The sequence below is a fragment of the Dermacentor albipictus genome, chromosome 1 (assembly GCF_038994185.2).
Source record: "Dermacentor albipictus isolate Rhodes 1998 colony chromosome 1, USDA_Dalb.pri_finalv2, whole genome shotgun sequence".
NCBI lineage: Eukaryota > Metazoa > Arthropoda > Arachnida > Ixodida > Ixodidae > Dermacentor > Dermacentor albipictus.
The window spans coordinates 141,674,252-141,695,382 of NC_091821.1; the positions used below are offsets into that span (position 1 = coordinate 141,674,252).

General features: G+C 46.7%; 1 protein-coding gene across 10 annotated transcripts in view; it reads left to right on the forward strand.

Annotated features, from left to right (window-relative positions):
- Window positions 1–21,131, forward strand: part of Ac76E (adenylate cyclase type 2 Ac76E) — an 884,870-nt gene that overhangs the window by 799,160 nt on the left and 64,579 nt on the right. For all 10 annotated transcript variants that reach the window (XM_070526675.1, XM_070526630.1, XM_065429478.1 and 7 more), the window contains 2 exons: window positions 15,559–15,691; window positions 16,569–16,724. In XM_070526675.1, the coding sequence (XP_070382776.1) occupies window positions 15,559–15,691; window positions 16,569–16,724 (289 nt within the window). The remainder of the gene's footprint in view (window positions 1–15,558; window positions 15,692–16,568; window positions 16,725–21,131) is intronic.

Here is a 21,131-nt window from a genome sequence, read left to right on the forward strand (position 1 = left end):
CACGTTCTCCTTGGAAACCTGTCCAGAGATGACTCGTGTCGCATCTCAAACTCGCACGCGCGCAGAAATTCGTGCGCGAAAGACGTTCGACCCGCGTTACTGCAGAGCCCATGGAGATCACCGGAAGGAACGAAAACATGCGCGCGCTATAAGTGCAACGCATCGGAGGTACCGCTATAGCCGACGTTCCCGCTCGGCATGTGTCGGCTCCCCCGGGCCTCATCTCGTTGTCGACTCAGACGCGGAGTGCCGGGATCAAATCTCTCGTGCTGGATGAAGGGGGGATATTTTGGTCGGTTCGCGCTCTTCTTGCGCACCGCGGTATATAGCGCTCGCGCGTGCATGCGCTGGCGGGCGCGATATCATCCCACCGTCCCCCATCGAGCGAGGAATGTCGCCGCTCGGAATCCCCTCGTATCGGTCGCGGGATGAGCGCTCCTCCCTGTCGCCCGCTCGCTCTTGTGCGTGACCTTCGATGCGAGCGCGCCTCGCACCCGCTTGTGGAGCACAGCTCTCCGCCGAGAGGCACCGAACGCCTCCTGGCGCCGCATCGCGTTCCAGCGCAGGAAGCCGCGCGCTTTTCCGATTGATCCTGCATGTATTTTTACCCCCCATTTTCCTGCACTCTCGCCAACGTTCAAAGGCGCTGCCGCGTGGAATGTTTTTAACAAGACAGTTGAACGACGGTTCTGGTGAACACGACGGCGACGGAGAACAGCAGTGATGGAGACTTGATTCATTCGATGCTCTAGTTCTTTGGCTCGGAAGGATCAAGAGAAAAGTGTGAAACAAATGTCAGCGCAGCGTGTCGAAAGCCGTCTGTGAATTTTTGATGGGTGCTACACGCCGAGTGCGCCGGTGTAAGCAATAGATGAGCCCCAGGTACTGAGCGGACATAACATAAAAGAAAAGAATGGAGAAAAGTGCACATAAGGATGAAGGATAGAAAACGAAAGGCAGCATTGCACGTAAAACTCTCGTGCACATTACCAGCTAGAGCCGCTGCTCGCCCATGCACGCATCTCAGCTGAGAGAACTGAGAATGGCTAAAAATAGGACACGCGAGTTATCTAAGAGGTTTCATCAGAGTCATCTTACCACAGTGCTGAGTGCAGTTCACAGTGGAGTGCAGTTCAGAACCGCATTAGAACGATCGAATACGCTATGCTAGTAGGGAGCCGCGCGGGACTAACTTATTACCGTGTCAGAACATGTACAATCTCGATGGTCCTCTAGCCGATAGCCATCGAAATGTGTTCCACCCGCTGACCCATGGAAATTTTTTACGGTCATTGAACTCCACAATTGTGGTTCGACCACCGAAATTTTAGGTGTCTTTTACAGCCGTCTTGCACTTCATGTGCACTTTAATAAATGCAGTTTAAAAATTCCGGAATTATCTACAAAATTTGGGACGTCATTCCGTACAAAAAAAAAATATGGGTAGGCTGTATCAGGGACGCAGCCGCAGTGTGGTGCCTGAGACGTCTTCTGGGTGCTGTAGAGGGTCTATGGGCACTAGGGTACAGACAGGACGTAACCAAGTACACAAGTTACATTTATTCACGCATTAGAAAGCCTTACGTGCTTAACTTATAATAAAGCTAGGGGGGTATTACGGTCTAATCTTCGAATCATGCTCGCTCTCTATTCGTACTGTGCCCGCAATGATTTAAACGGGTGGGCGTGAATTGGCATCCCTTTGTCTTGCAGTCTGAGTCTCTTCGTGCAGTGTCTGGTCCCTACATGTCGGACGCGGGGATGCTACAGCCGAGCAAGCATGAAATTCTGCAAAAAATCACACACTTGTAGGCTTTATGACTCCTGATCAGCACAGGTTTGAGTTTGATTAATTGTACCTACTATGGCCGAGCAAGCTCTCAAACGCGACCACTCCTGTTCAGATCAATATGCGTACCTGCCTATCTGTGCCTTTCGCAACGCCGAGCGAGAGGCTCAATTTAGTAGCGTGCGTGGCGCTACAAAAACGACGAATTTTGTGCTCGCTATACTCATGTATGATTGAGTAATGAGTTATTTCTTCTGCGCAACAATAATAAAGTAAGGCGCCTGGGTAGTACGGTTGCAAAGATATAAGCGATGATGTTATAACATGTATTCATTACATGCGGTTTTAGCAAGCGATCCCCGAGGCCGAACTGAAAGACGTTTCACGTCAGCAATATTTCGCATACAACGTTTCAGAATGAATTATTGCGTTCTGTCAGAACCATCAGGGGCGGAATTCACAAAGCTAACGTGCGAACATAATTTGGCACACACAAAAAAAATATTGTGAAAACAGCACATTCACACAGTAAAAAACGTTCACAAGATCAGCAAGCTTGTCATACCCGCCGCTGTAAAAAAGATGGGCGGTAGTCAACAGGCGTGTATGCAATGATAGCTCAGGTTCGAACTTGCCTATTTCCGCCAATAGTAAGCGTGAATTGATTCACAGAACTTAAACGACCCGCCGTGGTGGCTGTGGCGTTGCTAAGCTCAAGCTAGTGGGCTGGACTTCCGACCACGGCGGCCACATTTCAATGGAGGCGAAATGCAAAAACTCTCGTGAACCGTGCGAATGATGTTTTCTGAGATTAGCAGAAAGGCCTGGGTAGAGAACTACGAGCTGGAAGAGGAAGAACCGGTCAGCCTCGACGGACGTTCCAGTGCTTCCGAATAGTTCGCCACTGCAGCGACAAAGCTGACTCCGGCGCAGCTCGTCACGAGACGCAGTGAGAGTGAAACTGAAGATCAAAGATTTTTAAAGTCTAATACAGAGGCCGAATAAACGTGGCTTCCGACAGAAGTAAGCCTCCTTTTTAGGATAAACTTGACATTTCTGCCGTGGTGGACGTTAAGGAAACCCAGGCGATCAAAACTAATCCGAACTCCCCCATGGCAGCGTGCCTCATAATCAAATCGTGGTTCTGGCAGGTAAAACATTAGAATTTACTTAACTTCTTTAACAAAATATCCGTCGTAGCTGCAGGTGAAAGAATGAAATTCTACCACTTGAGGGTAGCAGTCGTACGAACATAATGACGCTGATCTGTGGCGGTCGAGCTGCCGCTGGTTCGCGATGGATCGCTCCGGCGCAGGCGATTGGCTAGGAGGCATCGACTGTTACTTGTTACGACTGTTACTTACGACTGGTACTTTCTGGTTGCCGATGCCCTCTGGTATAAAAGCGTGCAGCGCAGTTTTAAGACATGATTGACTTAAGCATGCACTGTTGCGGAAGACAACTTTAACACTCTCTGTGCTAAGAAGATTTTGCAGTTTCAGCTGGTTCTTAAATCCCGCAAAGTTGTGTTTGCCCAAGCTTTCTGTAGACTAGTGAGCTTTTAGTTTCGCAAATGTACTGCGTGATGCTCCAGTCTGCTGCTATATTACGCCGTCTGCCCGTTAGAAAATTTATTTGCAGTGTCGTATTATGTGGGGCCGCGGCTTGTCATGTTGTTTACGGAATGGGAATCTACATGCATACAGACAGGTGGAAATTCTTTCTGCGATACGAAAATGGGCGTCTCTGTGGTGGCACATCAAAAGGAAAGAGTGAATGAAATCACATATAATGGATGCGGTTAAGGCACAGATGGTACAGAATGGCACAGAATGGTATGATAAAACACACCACTGTATGAATCACCCTGCAGCCAATCGTTTGAATGGAGAACGTACGAACATGATTATGTGTGTAACAACCTGCGAGTGTTACAACACTTTCCAAATTCATTTTTTTATTGAAATGAATAATAGGGGAGGTGGGCGCCTTTACGGCGCCACCGGCTGCTCCTCGTCACATAGCAAAGGAAGCAAACATGCGTAGAAAGAGAGAATAAGGTCCTAAAATATGGCATTCCGTAGAGCCCCGGATGTATAAAAAACAATACAGTCCAACAGTACATGAATCGCAAAGCTTGTGCATGGGTTCAGTACACACACGCATGTATAGTCAAATATTTTTAATGGCCAAAACACAGAACACAAGTAATTACACATAGCGTAAAAAGCACGATCACCACATAAATCAATTTTGAACACAGAACAACATTTATATCACTCATTAAGCTTATTAGGATAAACCGAATTTTAATATTTCCCCGGAATGTTTGTGCCCTCGAAAAACTTCTTCAAAACAAGAAGTGCTCTTTTCTGAAGACCCGCTGTTGGTCATGGACCAAGTATCTTCTTTAGCGTGAATGGTCTTCTATCTAAAAGTAACAAATTTGCTTGCAATACCCTTCGTGGTGAATCATATTTAGTGCACGCAAGGAGGAGATGATACACATCTTTGTCTGGATGTCCACGAGAACACTGCGGCCTAGAGGCACGTTCTTGTCCTGTATAAGAAGTGTCGCGTAAATTCAGTACCAAGTCGCAGGCCGTGTACTAATGTTTCGCATTTTCGGTTTTCTCTCCGACTTGATGGAATTGATAGCTTGCTACATATGTCTATAAAGTATAACTCCGAGTTCTTAGATTGAGACGACAAGATATCTGTCTCAGGGGCAGATCGACTTCACTGCGCAAAAAAGGAAGATTGATTGTCTCTGCGTTATTGTGCGCCCGATTCGCAGCTGCGCCCGCTGCAGCGTTACCAGGATTATTGCAGTGTCCGGGTATCCACTGAAACGCAATTACGTGATTCATTGCCCTTGCTTTTGTGTGTTGTTTGAGCGTCTCATACAACAGTAAAGTGACCAAAGAATGTTATGTCACTTGGTTCTATTAGTGGACAAACATTGAAGAGGTCGTGATGCATGCAATTAAGGAGTCCTGAACCACCCCTCGGGCTTGGTGAAAAAACACAGTCCACGGATAGCGTACACTAGCAAGACACATATAGCACGCAGATTAGAAGACATAATTGCAGACGCTATGCAAGATTGTACACGCTGTTTCACACATTCATCGAAGCGTACAGAACACCTTTTTATCATACACTCTCCTATCAAACAAGGCCTTCGCCTCACCCGCTTCGAAGCTGCCGGCGGCTAGCATATGCCGTCATATGCTAGATTTCCATAGACAGCTGCTATTGGCTGATAGCTGACATGAATCAAGAGGAGTGTTTGAATCAGCGCGCTTGTTCCTGCTGTTAGTGTGTATATTTATTGACGCAGTTTAATAAACAGGCTGGAGTGAGCGAAAATCTGCGTTTCGAATTTCGATAAGAATTACTTTTGAAAGTACGACTATCGTACTATCGCCTACTATTGTCAGCTAACGCTCGGCCTTGCCCGCTCGCGTAGAAATGAAGCGCTGGTCACACTGCTTATCAGTGTCGTAGCCTTCGGGTTTTGCTGATTTAGATTAGTTTTGAATTCTCAACTAGCCTTGAACCACGCGAAACTTATGGTCAGGCCACACGTACGCTTGGCAACACGCGCTCACTCCTGGCGGTTCCTGGCTAGATGCCTTGGCAGACTTTGCTTCATATGGAGCTGCTGATGGCGCTTCGAAATGCGCAATTTGAATGTGGATACTATCCATCGGTCAAGATGGGCCAGGACAAAGCCCGTCCGCACCACGTAGCATGGCCAGACTGGAGCACATAAGCTCGAGCACGCTCTCCAGCCCAGTCGTGCACATGGTTAGCCACTACGTTTACTACCGAAGCGTTATTTCGTCTAATCTTACTTAGAACACAGTGATCCCGACATCATTGCCTTAACCGATACTTGGTTGCGCTCCCATATCACCAACAATGAATTTCTTCGATATAGCAGCAAATACGATACTTATCGGCGCGACCGAAGCGAGAAGAGGGATGGTGGTGTCCTGACTGCAATGCAGAAATGCATTTCATCCAGTTTTGTCGACCCGAATTCCATTGTTGAAATAATCTGGACTGCTTGAGCCATTCCGTCTACCCGCGTATTAGCGAGTGTATGCTATCGTCCGGTCGTTATGTATAAATTCTGTAGTGTTACGTGCCAAAACCACGGCCTCGCGGTTGCTTAGTGGCTATGGTGTCGAGCTGCTAAGCACGAGGTCGCGGGCGGGATCGAATCCCAGCCACGGCGACCGCATTCCGATGGGGGCAAAAACACTCGTGTACTTAGATTTTAGGTGCATGTTAAAGAACCCCAGGTGGTCCAAATTTCTGGAGTCCCGTCCTACGGTGAGCCTCATAATCAGATGGTGTTTTTGGCACGTCAAACCCCGTAATGTCATTTGTTTGCTTCATGACCTGATTATGTAGCGCGCCGTAGTGAGGGACTCCGAATTAATTATGACCACCTGGGGTTCCTTAACGTGCACCTAAATCTAAGTACACGGGTGTTTATCCATTTTGCCCTCATCGAAATGCGGCCGCCGTGGCTGGGATTTGATCCCGTGACATCGTGCTTAAAGGCGCAACACCAGAGCCACTAAGTAACCACGGCGGGTCGTCCGCCTGATGCCGATCACTCGTTTGTACATCCACTCCGAGACAGCATAGCATACGCTACTGATCAGTCTTCCACGGAGTTAGTCTCTCTTGTAGGTGATTTTAACTTTCCACTTATTGACTGGCCAACTCTGTCATCTTCTTGTCGCTCTTCCACTGATTTAACTAACTTAACATTAGACGATAACCTTAATCATATTGTTACGTAGGAAGACACCGACGAAAAGCTATTTACAAGTATATTTACAAGGCTATACGCCGCAGTTGACCAAGAGGCAACAGCCCGCGCTAGCTTCCAATCGTCGTCTTCTTCTTCTTCCTGCTCGGCTCTTGGTCATTGGGAATACTACCCCGTAGCACTACCCCCGGCGGCAAAAGCGCCGTCCCGGAGCGACTAAAGGCTGGACTCTGAAGCAGTGTAGTAGCTCTTGAGCCTACTGACGTGCACGACATCACTAGACGCCAGAGTAGATGATGAGGTTGAGCTCACAGGAGCAATTTCATAAGTCACAGGCGTCACCTGGCGCAGCACGCGGTAGGGCCCTGTGTATCGCGAAAGGAGCTTTTCGGAAAGTCCAACGTGACGACAGGGCGACCACAGGAGCACGAGTGCACCAGGCGAAAACTGTACGTCACGGTGGCGGGCGTTGTACTGACGCTGCTGCGTGGTTTGCGAGTCCGTCAGTCGAGCACGGGCAAGCTGGCGTGCATGATCGGCGAGGGCGATGGCGTCGCGCGCATACTCGGTTGTTGAGGTCGCAGCAGGAGGAAGTACCGTGTCAAGGGGCAAGGTCGGTTCGCGACCGTAGAGTAGATAAAATGGAGAAAATCCGGCGGTGTCGTGCCGGGAAGAATTGTAAGCAAAGGTGACGTAAGGAAGGGCAACGTCCCAGTCGTGGTGGTCCTTCGAAACGTACTTGGACAGCATGTCGGTAAGAGTACGGTTGAAGCGCTCTGTCAGGCCATTGGTTTGAGGATGGTATGAGGTAGTCAGCTTGTGTTGAATAGAGCAGGAACGCACAATGTCGGCGATAACTTTCGAGAGGAAGTTACGACCACGGTCAGTAAGCAGCTGTCGCGGGGCGCCATGCACTAAGATAATGTCACGCAAGAGAAAGTCCGCGACGTCAGTGGCGTAGTAGTAGTACCCCGTAGCAATATGATGGATCAACGTACCCGTGGCATTAACCCTCCAGATTTAGAATTAGTCAACGCTCCCGATACCACCGGAAGCATCTCGTATATTGATGCCTTTAGCGACCATATATTGCTTCAATTAAACATTCATGTTCTGTTAATTTTCTCCAGTGTTCATTCTACACCCGGCGCGGGTGTACAATGGTGAGATAGTGAGTCCTTAAAATGGAATGCTGGTGCCACTCCTTCATAATGCTTGCTTGATATTTCATAATATTCTAACAGTATTTTTCAGCTTCATTCGACATTATTTTGTCAAATGTACTTTGTCGTATTTGCCATGCACAGCACCTTCATTAGAAAGCGCATGCAAATGTTTACATCGTCATTCAAATGCCTCATGCTGCAACGGTGCTTGTCGATTGTTCTTGAACGTTCAAAGATCATATCTTTCAATGGGTTTATTGAATACGTACGTGTGACAGATGCGTCAAAACCAAACCTGAATGGACAAAGGCGCTACGGCCACACCCAGAAAAGACGACCCTCACCGATGCATTTGCCAGCGACGGGCAGCGTCCATTTAGGCACCCTGCACAAGCTAGATGACGCTGCGACCCTCATTTATCACACCATTGTCGCCATGCGCTATAGCTGCGAAGGAAATGGAATGGCGCCTCAAAAGATGACAGATCCGGCTGTGCCTTATCACTCATCTCAGTGTTATGCGCCGTGCTCTGCCCTGCCCAGAGTCCAAGCTTGCAAATGATTGTGCTCCCGCATTTGAGAGCAACCATGCCCAGTCATCGCGTCGCAGTCTGCTGAGTTCGAGATTTGCAGATTTTGGACAATCTTGTTACGCGATAAGCTATATGAATGTCATCGCGAATGTGAATGACGTATTTCCAATTTCGTTTCTTCTGCTGGCTGGGCTGAGTGTTCTGGTACTGCTGTCATCCGCAGAGATTTTCAGCGGGAGATGTCTATATGGCAATGATTGCCATGACTCGTATCGACAAAAACCTCTCACGCTGGAATTGTTCGTAAGAGAAAAGCTCAGCTAATCCTGATGCTGGACATGCTATGAGCGAGGGCGGCCGGCGAATGACAAAAAGCACTTACGAACGAGAAGCTTTATGAATTTGGCCACATATATCTGCAACGACTTGTGCAGTGCGCAAGCGCGTGCTGCATCGTTGATAGTTCGATATGTGCTTGCAGGTGGGACGTTACGAGCTGTCCTGGCCACGCATAACGAATATATCGCACCGCTGTGCAGAGATGGGTGAGTGAGGGTGTCTGTGAAGGCGTGAAAGCTACGCTCCTTGCCCGCTCAACCTGTTTTTCGAGCATCGAATCAAAAAAAAAATTCTTCGAGTCGCAGCGCCTCGTGACATCGCAGTTTATAAAATCCAGGATCCGTATTAACAAATCAGTTCTGCGGTCGATCAGCTTGTAAGAACAAGTACCAGCCATTAGGGACAGGGAACGTGTTTCTTTTTTTCCTGTTCGATGTTTCGATCACGTTTTATTGTACCTAATAGATTTCTATATTATTTACATTGTACACACTGTAGTTGCACTCAACTTTTTTTCATCGCCACTATATAATGCCTTAACCGGCCCTTAGGGTACTCAAATAAATAAATAAATAAATAAATAAATAAATAAAATAATATAGCTAAGGCAGCCGTCCACTGACAAACATCTCTTACGAACGAAAAGGTTTGGGCATTAGGCCCCAGAAACCATTATCGTGCACACTACTAGTAGGCTTTACTTTTCAATAGTGTGACTCAATGCTTATGTATTCTTACGTGATTTCAGTGCCACCTTATTCCACTTCAACCCAACTGAATCCGCTTTAATTCACCGTCATTCACTTTACTCCACCTTGAGTAAACTTACCTAACTTGTTCTAACTTTAATTCTCATTACTTCAGTGTAATTGACATTAATTACCCGTAATTACTGCCAATTAACGTTGTGATACCATTTACTATCTTCTGTGCTACTACTGAGGTCATAAAAGACTCCGATGACTTCACCTCCTCCCCATTGGCTGCGCCGTCACGTGTCCAACGACGCACTAGGCCGCACGTTTACTCAGCAAGATAGCTGCGAGTTGACGTGTGCACTGACGCACGCACTAGGCACACCTTCGGTCAACCGGAACCGCGACGCCGCCGTTGTATCGGGGAAGCATGCTCGTCAGCGCCACCACTGGATAACACTCCCAGGGTTAGTTCTAGCCGTAAAACGTAAATACCCCAGAAAGTAGATGGGGAGACGGCGCCACGGTAGCTCAATTGGCAAGAGCATGGCAAGCGTAATGCGATGACGTAGCTTCGTATCCCACCTGCGGCCAGTTATTTTTGCATCTACTTTCATTTCCATGAATTTATGAATTATTTAATTCAATCAATAAGTACAATATAATTTCCCTTGTGTTGTCCTTCGTGTATCTTTGTTTCATCACCATCATCACCGGCCTGTTTTATGTCCACTGTAGGACGAAGGCCTCTCCCTGCGATCTCCAATTACCCCTGTCCTGCGCCAACCGATTCCAACTAGCGCCCGCGAATTTCCTCTTTTCATCGCTCCACCTAGTCTTCCGCCGTCCTCGACTGCATTTCCCTTCTCTTGGTATCCATTCTGTAACCATAAGTGTCCACCACAAGACAAGGGGAGGAGTCATTAATCATGTACATGTACGTGGTGTCCACAACGTGAAAAGACTAAAGTACGTGTCATACTTCAGCACACATAGAAACGTGCTCAGTATACTGGGGCACATACATACATATGTATCATATCATATCATATCACATATCATATCATATCATATCATATCATATCATATCATAAGAAGCCAACAAACAAAGATGACTGGAAGCTTACCATTATCATCGAAAAGGAAGGTGTACAATCAGTGCATTTTACCAGTGCTGACATATGGGGCAGAGACTTGAAGACTGACAAGGAAGCATGAGAGCAAGTTAAGGGCCGCGCAAAGAGCGATGGAACGAAGATTGCTAGGCAGAACGTTAAGAGACAGAAAGAGAGCTTAGGACGACAGAAAGCTGAGCTAGTTGGTAAGGGTTCATTATGCAAAATAGAAGTGAGGCGTGCAGACAGGACACAAGAGTAGAGAAGTGGCGTTCGTGTTGTCCACTTCTCTACTCTTGTGTCCTGTCTGCACGCCTCACTTCTATTTTGCATAAAGAAAGAGATAGATTTGGATCAGAGAGCAAATGGGTGTAGACGATATTCTAATTGACATAAAGAGAAAAAATTGGAGCTGGGCAGGTCATGCAATGCGCTGGTTAGATAACCATTGGACCCTAGTCGTCTGTTGATGGTGTTAGGCCAACGCGTTGACCGTTTTGCATCGGTGCGCATAACGTTTGCGTGGGTATTATCGTTACCACGCCAGACCTGCCGGCCGCTGTCAAGCGCTCACACGATGGGCTTAAATTACGCATTCTGCTTCTGCATTGGGAAACTGTTCAGTACCGGGACATGGTGGGCCCGGCTTGCACTATCTCCGGGATCAGCCCACATTTCTCAGCCATGGACGGACGGACACAATATTCGGAGCTACTCCCCCTATTACGCTACGCATTAAATAAAAAAAAGAACTCTTAAGGCGAGCGAAACGACGAACAGCGAGAAATAACGAGGGAGGAGCGCCGTAGATAGAGCCAAGCGGCCAGAGTACTGAACCATTCAGTCTCGCAGATAGTGAAACTTTTTTCTCGAACGTCGGTTCATGACGATTCAGTGGAAAGCGCCTGAAAAATATCACGAGCGCAATGGTACCTGTAAATTCTAACTACAAGTTCCTGATTCTAAAAATGCGTACGTAAACATGTGGCACTTAGCGAACCAAAACTTCAAGTTTTGGTTCGCTAAGTTCGCTAAGAGAGAGAGAGTAAATTTCATAGAAAAAAGCACACGAGCGTGAGTAGCTCTTTCGCTGTGCAGCGAGTGGTCCCCTCAGTCCACGGGGCGTACCCTGTAGAAGTCCACCTAGCGGACATGTTTACTGACAGCGGTGGCACAGTTATACGCGATGTGTGGCTCAGCGCAGCGGAGACACACCATTTGGTTCTCACAGGCGCTGCTCACATGCCCCAGTTAAATTTATGCGGTTGCGTCATTGAAGAGGCTGCGGAATAAAAAGCCGGACAGGATGTCGAAAGTGACCCACCTCAAGGTGTGATGATGAGACAATTGCCCTTGAGCACAGTATCCACGAAACGTGAGTTGCCTAGACGGGGAAACATCTACGATGACGGCAGAATCATTTGCTCGTTTCTCAAAAATAGGCAAATCATTGTTGGGTATGGCCCAGTCAACGCCATAAATCACACCGGTCCTGTCCTGAGAACCCATCGGGATGTGGATGTCTGTGATTTTGTTTGTCTCCAATAAATTCTCCACTAACATGGAGACAGATTTCATGTTAAACAGCTTCATATTACCGGTGGCGAGTGCAAGCACAAATAGGATGGTATTTGCATCAGGCCTCCGTGGGGTGTGGATCCTGCAGTTCGCGTACTCAATGACGATTAGGTCATTGTGTTCCTTTTCTTCACGTTGCCGTTGCGCACAAGTTCGAAGTCATCCTCGGAAGGGTCCTCGCTACTGAACGAGCAGACATGGGTGTCTTCGCTGTCGCTATTGTAAGCCAGACGAGTAGCAGGTAACAAAAAGCACTTTATTCAGAAACGCAGCCGAGTAAATAGGGAGCATTGCGATAAGCAGTGGGCGTGTTGCACATGCGCACTGGTTGACTTCCAGGCATCATAATGCGCTCCAGTACAGCTATCACGCTGTGGACTGATCCACTTCCTGGAGACGGCTGTCGCTGACGCTGGCGTATCCGACAGACTCCCGGAGCGGTCTGCTTCAATCGCCACCGACCAAGGAGCAACGACCGACAGACATACACAAATTTCAACAGAAATAACGAGAGGTAGAAATAGCAACACTCTGCCAAAAGACAAGTCTGTTCCAGTTTTCACTACACATTTCGTCAACGCAGCGTGGCGAACGCCGGAGGTAAGAACCAAGAATGAAAAACAAATAATTACTTGGTGCATTCGTTACTAAATCGCTTACATTACTATGGCGATGAGATTATGGGCATTTCAAATATGTCTTATATATATATATATATATATATATATTTCTCACGTCAACAACGGTGAGTTTTAATGAAGCTGTAAAATGAAGCAAATATATTCGGTTTTTTGTCTAATGTTATGCAGTTACATTTCGTAAACAAGTGGTATTTGAGTGTATTCTGTTTAGGTATTTGTACGCATGTCTTTTTTATGTAATTTTACTTTCTAGCCACACTCGGGCACATTTCTGCGCAAGTTTGAGAGATTTGGGTGATGCATACGACCTGCGTGCGGTGTTGTTGTAGAAGCACATGCTTTCATGAAGATATACGGCCGGTAGCTTCTGCTTCTCTTCTGCATGCAGACAGGATAAGCAATGAATGAATGAATGAATGAATGAATGAACCGCCTTGCCAGCGTGACTTGTATCCAGTGGAACGCGCATCACAGCAAAGAGCTTCGTCCCCGGGATTCTCTCTCTCACCATTACGAAATTACGAGCTTAACAATACGACGAGGTTCAAGCACGCAATTTCAATGCGTAAAGTAATACGTAAGGGTTTTTTTTTTTTTATTCGTCTCTGACTGAAAGAGGCGGGGGGGGTCTTCCCAAGATCTTCGGTGATACTGACGTCTGCAAATTTTCACACGTACCATTCACTGCGGAATTTGAAGATGCAATCATCATGTTCTTTAACCATTTTGTAAGCATATAAAGCTTTAACGAACGCAACGCTGCGTGTGATTCTTTTTCAACACAAGTGCGTGTTGTTTTATTTCGAAGCCCATGTAACTTGAATGACAACTACGGTGAATCTTACAAACAGCGCCGGCCTATTCTTTTCTTTGGTCTACACTTTCTGAAAACCTTCAAGTAAGTAACGACGCCAGGTACCTCCGCAGGGGTTAAAGATTTAAAGACTCAAAAACTAGCCTTTGAAATATATGTATAATTTTTAATTATATAGCAGAATGGTGAGTTACCTTTATAGTATACACGAGAGTAAACAAGTGCCTGAAATACTTTCACACGTCGGAAAGAAGTGCCTTCATTCTTTTTTTTTTGAAGACATGCTCTTTTTTATTTTGCCACAAGTGAAACTTGAAAAATCCGTACGCACCTTTTCCTTGCCCGTGTGTGTTTTCTGACTACTGACTTAGCCAGCTGCTTCTGACAGTTGCTTTCACATAGGACGTGTTCAAGGATCCCACTCAAAAAATTTCCCGCCGCACGACGAACCATGTTTCTTTTTAGGTTATGAGCAAAGAAAACACCACGCACAAGCTGGGATAAATGTTTCTTAGCAGGAGCCAGCTCCTGCTCTCGAATACAGTCCTCTAGAAAAAGTGACAGCTTTGCGTCGCAATGTGTTCTTTCAGAAAAACTGAAACACTAACCACACAAAGACAGAGTGCCCACCCTTGATTAAAATTATGGGTTTTTACGTGCCAAAACCACGATATGATTATGATGCACGCCGTAGAGGGGGACTCCGAAAATTTGGAGCACCTGGGGTTCTTCAACGTGCACCTGAATCTAAGTGCACGCGTGTTTTTGCCCACATCGAAATGCGGCCGCCGTGGCCGGCATTCGATCCCACGGCCTCGTACTCAGCAGCCCAACACCATAGCCACTAAGCAACCACGGTGTGTTCTCTTCTGATTGCAAAAATGCGCACGTTAGTCACTGTGCTCCAAGGCTCGGGCTAAGTAGGAGCTGAATTCACAAGGTTTTCGCCCGAAATGACTACTTTGCATTGACCCGCGGGCTTCCCTAATAACATGTTTACTGTCCAAATTGGGTGGTGCTTCTGAACCGCTTCAGCGTACGAAATTCCTGGTTTAAATTCGTGTTAAACTTAAATTTGTATACTAAGGAACCTGTTGATTTCGCTAATATTGATAGGTAGCCACTGATGTGTTGGGCTTTCTGAACTCTTTGATCTCTTCGTGTTTGTGTGCCATTTTTATTTTATTTTCGCTTCAACCCTCTGCGATGCCCGTAACTCTAAGGGTAAATAAATTCAACGAAATATCTTGCAAATTTCGATCCCGGTTGGCGTAGTGAGCGTCATCGCTCCCACTAAAATGTACATCAAAAGAAAGAACTAGCTCATGACACGCCGCACTGGCTCAGTGGCTGCGGTGCTTTGCTGCTGAGCACGAGTTCGCGGGTTTTAAATGCCGGCCACAGCGTCCGTATTCTTAGGCAAAGTGTGAAGATTTCATAAACACTCGTGCACCGTGCTCTTTGGTGCGTATTGCAGAATGTCATGTTGTCGTAATTGATCCCGGACACTCCCCTCCCCGACGTCTCTCGGAGCTCTTTAGACGCTCCAAGACGTTAAACACCATAACTTTAAGAGGGTATATTCGTGGCTACGAATCAATGAATAAATGAATCAATCAGGTGCCCGCCTTCGGGCGAGACAGTACCGGTATCCCTGGCAAAAGATTTCCCCGCCTTTATCAATCAATTTACCCACGCTTCCAAGCAACCCCCCCTCCTTCCCCCTCCCCCCCCCCACCCCCGCCGTTTCAAGCACTTCTTTGGCTGCAATTAATGGTACAGTGCATGACGGGTTTTTCTGCAGTTCTAGATAGCTGACGCTTTCGCAAGTCAAGGCAGCAAAATGCTATCACACAAGCACCGTTACCCTATCTTAAGGAGATTTTGCGCTTCAGTGCCCGCTTTCACATACAATAAAAGAAAAACAGCTCTTACCCTAAATTTATTCGTAAGAGCTGCTGCCAGCCAATCGCGATGTTGGACTCATTATCAGCGTAAGTGTCTGGCCAATAGCACAGAGCACTTACGAACTAAAACCTTTGCGAATTCGGCCTCGAGATGTGTTCCTATAGAGTATTTCTCCATCTCCACTGTAGGCGCGTGCACATCACGAAGGCCACGTACCACCAGCTGGACGGCAAGTTCGAGACCGAGCCCGGAAATGGCCAGCAGCGGGACCAGTACCTCGCCGAGCACCAGATTGAAACATTCCTCATCGCCCCGCAGAAGGTGAGAATCTACACCTAGCGGTAGTCTCTCTGCAGTAGTTTCCAAGAATTCTTCAGGTGGCAATGCAGTTCTCTCAAAGTTTCCCAAAAGTACCGGAATGTTCTTCTGAAGATAACGTCAGAGTTTCCAAACGTATCGGGGACTTCATAACTGCCGTTCCCTGTAACTGAATTTAGGGAATCGTAGTGGCACTGGAATGCGTGGTTTCGCGCCCTTATATAGAGATCAAGGTTTGGTGAGGAGTCAACTTCAGCTGTCAAAGTATACAACAACAGGCTCGAGTAAATCTCGAATGTGCTGTGCCTGCGCACGATTCAATCCACCTTCCACACTTAAGCTGACCTAAGCCTTTCGCAATCAACGCGGCCTTTCTCCTGAAAACACCGTTGTGCGGCACGCGGGTCGATGCACTACGCAGGCCGATACACGTGCTACTCACGCGAGTACAGCGAGGAGCGACAAAACGGATCCCTGCTCCGACGTCGAACCTTTTCTGGATTGTGCTTATATATTGGTAAAACGCCTTGGTTTCGCCTACTGCATCAGAAACGGGAACATCAGGAACTGTAAAATGATTTGCACCCTTACAAGTGAATAAGGATGTCAGTCGGTCTGTAACTCCCAACCTTACACCTAAAAAGAGTGTACGGGTGTGGGATATAGTCATATTTACACCCTCATTCACTTTTATGGGTGTAAATTATTTTACAGTGTATATCTGCCGAGCGCCTTGTCCTTTACATGAAGCGTTTCTGGCTAAAGGAATTATTTTATACATGTGCGCCTGCTTTTCCTCGTGTGCTGAAGGCACCTGCCTTCAAAGAGTGTCGCAGGCAGAGAACTGTGCGTCACGCTATTTCGCGTCGTTTTCTCGCAGAAAGATGCCTCCGAGGAGAGCCCGCAGACGGTACGTGAGAACGGCAACCGACATCGGTCCACCTCAAAGATGTACAAGCACGTCGAGTGCTGGGGCGCCGACAAGCCGTTCGCCAACATATCTGAGACTACCCTGGCTAAGAACGTCGGTCTGACGGTACGTAAACCCAGCACACCACAGAGCCCGCCTGCACTGCCCGTGTAACAAGTAAACGCGCGAAATAATGCAATGGTTGTTTTAGACGAGAAAATACCTGCGTCAGCGTTCTTCACACGCCCCGTGTACACAGCACTACTGGTCAGAATTTTACGGAGAGCCAGTACTGTGGTGACGTCACTACCTGCAAAAATTATTGATGCGGCTCGAGGTGGCGTTTGGGCCAGGAATCCACCAAGCCCACTGACGAGTACGCCCGGTTGTAGGAATGAAGAAAAAATGGTTTATTTTAAATTATTTACACTGGCTCCAGAATCGGGAGCCTACTCCATGTAGTAGAATATTAAACGTCTTGAGTTGGAGTTGGAGTTGGAGTTGGAGTTTATTTCACCACAGTGATTCAATGTTTACATATTCCAATGTGACGGGCCCTGATGTCCACATCAGGGCCCGTCAGCACATTTCCCAAAGCACCAAAAGTATCCGCTTTTAATACTGTCGTCTTCCCTAGAAGACTAGACTAGGGAATCTGGTTACTATATAGCGGCCAATCACAATCGTCGAATCGGTCGCAAAATCCCGCCCATGATATCGCACGTTTCCGCTGAACTCCGTCTCCTATGCTGCACCTTCGCCCAGCATATGGCGCAAGCGCGTTGCGATCTGGGAATCTCAGGTCGATGCCGCTCCCACGGTTGCATTCGACGCTGGCCCTTTTCATCAATTATTTCAGGTGGTCAGGTTCAGGTAGATGGGTCTTTTGTTGAGCCGTGAACAGTCGGCGTCAGCGCTGCGTCGACTTCAGGATAGGCGCTGATCAATGGAGGGGAGGGTGGGGGGGTGTCTTTTGGTAAATGTCGAAGCAATGCTCATCGCCGTATTGAGACGTAACATTATTTTACTGCGTAAAGCAGTAATGCCTTTAATCCATATGAATGTAATGTTACACTCAGTGCACACCTTAACGGAGATTAGGTGCTCGCGTAGAGAAACTCGATAAACTGAACGAGATTCGGAAATTTGAAATATTGTGGGATGATCCTCACATTCATATTCATTGCTAACGAAGACTCACACACCTTTGGCAATCTGAAGCGCGGCAGTTTGCAGAGCGGCCTTCTGAGCGACAGTTATTCTCCGCTTTCGTCTTAAAAAGGCGTCTCTTCAGTGTCAGTCAACGAAGCGTCGTCATCATGCCGTCGTCGTCTTGGCGTCGCCTCATCGTTACTCCTGCACGCGGTAAATGATTTAAGGACGCCAAGGGTGTCTGTGTCTTTCGATGTTTTCGTTGTGATAAATGTATAATGAATTCTTTCCGTCGGCCCGGTAATTTAGGTACGTTAATGATCGACGAATGCCATTAGTTCTCATTAGTTCTAATAGAATGAATGCGACTCTCATTTCTAAATACTTCTAAATACCGTGGCTTATTTCCTGTTGTAGGACTTCAATTTCCATTATTAAACTATAAGTCCTAATTGATATATATATATATATATATATATATATATATATATATATATATATATATATATATATATATATATATATATATATATATATGTGTGTGTGTGTGTGTGTGTGTGTGTGTGTGTGTGTAGCGTTCCTAGTTAAAGGACACAGTAGACTTAAAGCATTGCTGTGGAACTGGCGTCCATCTCGTCTACATTTATTTCTCACTTCTCTCTTCTCTTCCTCTGTCCCCCCGGTTCCCGCGCTTCTTCATCTTCTATTCGAAGGCTCATACCGCTTCACCCTTCCAGGTTTCTTTTGCTAACCCCTCCTGGGGTAGTACTTGAAAACGTTTCCAATCGAAGCACATTCAACTGAGCCCCGTTCACCAATGTACCAAACGGTTTTCAATATTCCTTTCTGAGTGGCTGTCTTTGTCACAGAGTAAGGACCATAAAATTTGGTACTGGATTCTCTTACTCCTTTCCTAACTAGGATGAGGTCGGTGACTTGAATGTCTGGGATAGCTGAGCAATGTCTCTTGTCAAAATTTTTTTTCATTCGTTTACGGTACCTCTCCTCCTGTGATTTTTGTTTCCTTTCCTCGACGATCTTGAGATTTTCTAACAGTCCCAGTTCAAGGTCCGCTTGAAGAATAGGGGTCTCTCCTGAAGAAGCGAACTGCGGGCTGCATCCCAAGCCACTGGTGTAGGAGCGATTGTGATGTCTTACAGCTGCTTCTAAAGAGCATTTCCATCCACCACGGAAACTATCGTACATCCTGATGTATTGCTTCACATCTCGTATAGCACGCTCTGCAAGCCCATTCGCCGCGGGATGGTATGATGCACAGAATTTGATTGGTATATTGTGGTCTCGAGCCCATCTTGCTAATTTTTCACTCTTGAACGCTGGTCCGTTGTCACATACGATCTTCCTGGTTGTCCTAAACATATCCCGTTGGAGGAGGGCGATGACACTATTCGCATCTTCTTGCCCTGCCCGTGCCGCGACCATCCTGGTGCACTCATCTATGGCCAGAAGAAAAGCTTGCGTTTTTCGGACTCCTTCTCGTTTCTTATTTAGCTCGGCAAAATCCAGGTGTATAACTTCAAAAGGCACGTTCGAGTGGCAAGGTATTATCATGGCGTCTGTAGGCTGCTTGTATTTCACTTTGTTGACTTGACAAATGTGGCATGAACGAACGTATTGATTGACGTCTTCTTTCATATGAGGCCACGTAAATCTCTTGACTAGCTTGTTGTAGGTGCGCCAAAATCCGTCGTGTCCTCCAGATTCTGGGCTATCGTGGTACAAATAAAGTACCTTGGGAACCAGCGTTGGCGGGACTTGATAGCGACCTGCCATAAAAATTAATTGTTCAGTGCCTTCCCACAATTTTACTTCATTGATTTCTTCCGATTGTTCTTTATTGGCCTGTATCATCAGTCAAGACAATGCATCTGCATCAGTCAAAAGGGGTCCAGGTCTGTGGGAGATGGTGAAATCAAACTGCTGCAAGTAGTTCACCCATCTGGCGATACGTCCCTTAGGTTGGGTCATATTCAAGAGATGAGTGAGTGCCTGGTGATCCGTGAACAAAGTAAACTTCGCACCTTCTAGGTACGTACGGAAGTACTGAATTGCTTTAAGGACAGCAAGAGCTTCCTTTTCAGTAGTGGTGTAGTTGACTTCAGGTGGCTTGAGGGTGTAGCTGTAGTAGCCTACTACATGTCGCTTTTCTCGGCCGGATGCTTCTGGACATTTCTGGTACAAGACTGCACCTGTTCCATAATGTGAGGCGTCGGTATTCAGTTCAAAGGGTAAAGGGAAATCTGGTATGCGTAGAATAGGGTCAGCAGAGATTCTGTGCACCAGATCACGGTAGACTCTCTCACATTCCTCATCCCACTCAAATGGAACTTCTTTCTGCGTTAGGCACGTGAGGCATCTTGTTTTTATAGCAAAGTCTTTTATGAAAGGTCTGAAATGTCCTGCTAATCCCAAAAACACACGCAATGAGTGGACGTCATACGGTTTAACCCGTTGGGATATTCTCTCGACGGACTCTTGTTTCGTGCTTTTGGTAGTCCCATCAAATACTCTTCCAAGAAACACAACTTTTCTTTGAAAGAATGCACTTTTCTTAAAATTAACCTTGAGTTGTGCCAAGCTCAAGGCATTTAACACCTGAGAAAGGTGTTCCTGATGTTCAGCCTCTGTTTTGGAGAAGACGATAATATCGTCTATGTACACGTTACAAAAGACACCCAGAAAAGGCTTCAGGACTTCGTTCATAATCTTCTGGAACCATGCTGGCGAGTTTTTCCAGCCGAAAGGAAGCCGGTTATACTCGTACAGATCAAAGGGCGTGATAAAAGCAGTGTACATTTTTGTTTCTTCGGTTAGAGGGATCTGCCAGAAACCTTTGCACAAGTCAATGCGTGAAAAAATCCGGCAACCACCTGTCCCATCTATAATCGTGTCTATCTTCGGCATGGGAAATGGTATAAGGTCTGTCTGGCGATTGAGAACCCTGTAATCTGTGCACAGTCGGAAAGTTCCATCTTCCTTCGGCGCAATAGTTATGGGAGAAGCGAAGGGTGACACCGAAGGCCGGATTATATCGGCGTCTAGCATCTCCTGCAATTCTTTCTTCAACCATATCTTACGTTCTCGTGACATGTTATAAGGTGATTTTCGGATGACGGTCTTGTCAGTGAGTTCGGAAGGCACCTTGTGCGACTTCATCTCTTGTGGATAGCTTCCTACGCATACCAGTTCAGGGTAGGTCGTTGCAATATCTTCCGCGCACTTGACAATTCGCAGGTTATCTTTTCTATATTGCTGTGTCTCTTCCCTTGATAGTCCTTCCACTAAAACTGCATCGTCCCAATATACGTTGATTTTTAGTTTCTTTATGTCTGGTCTGGATAGCAGAAAGTCGTACGTCAC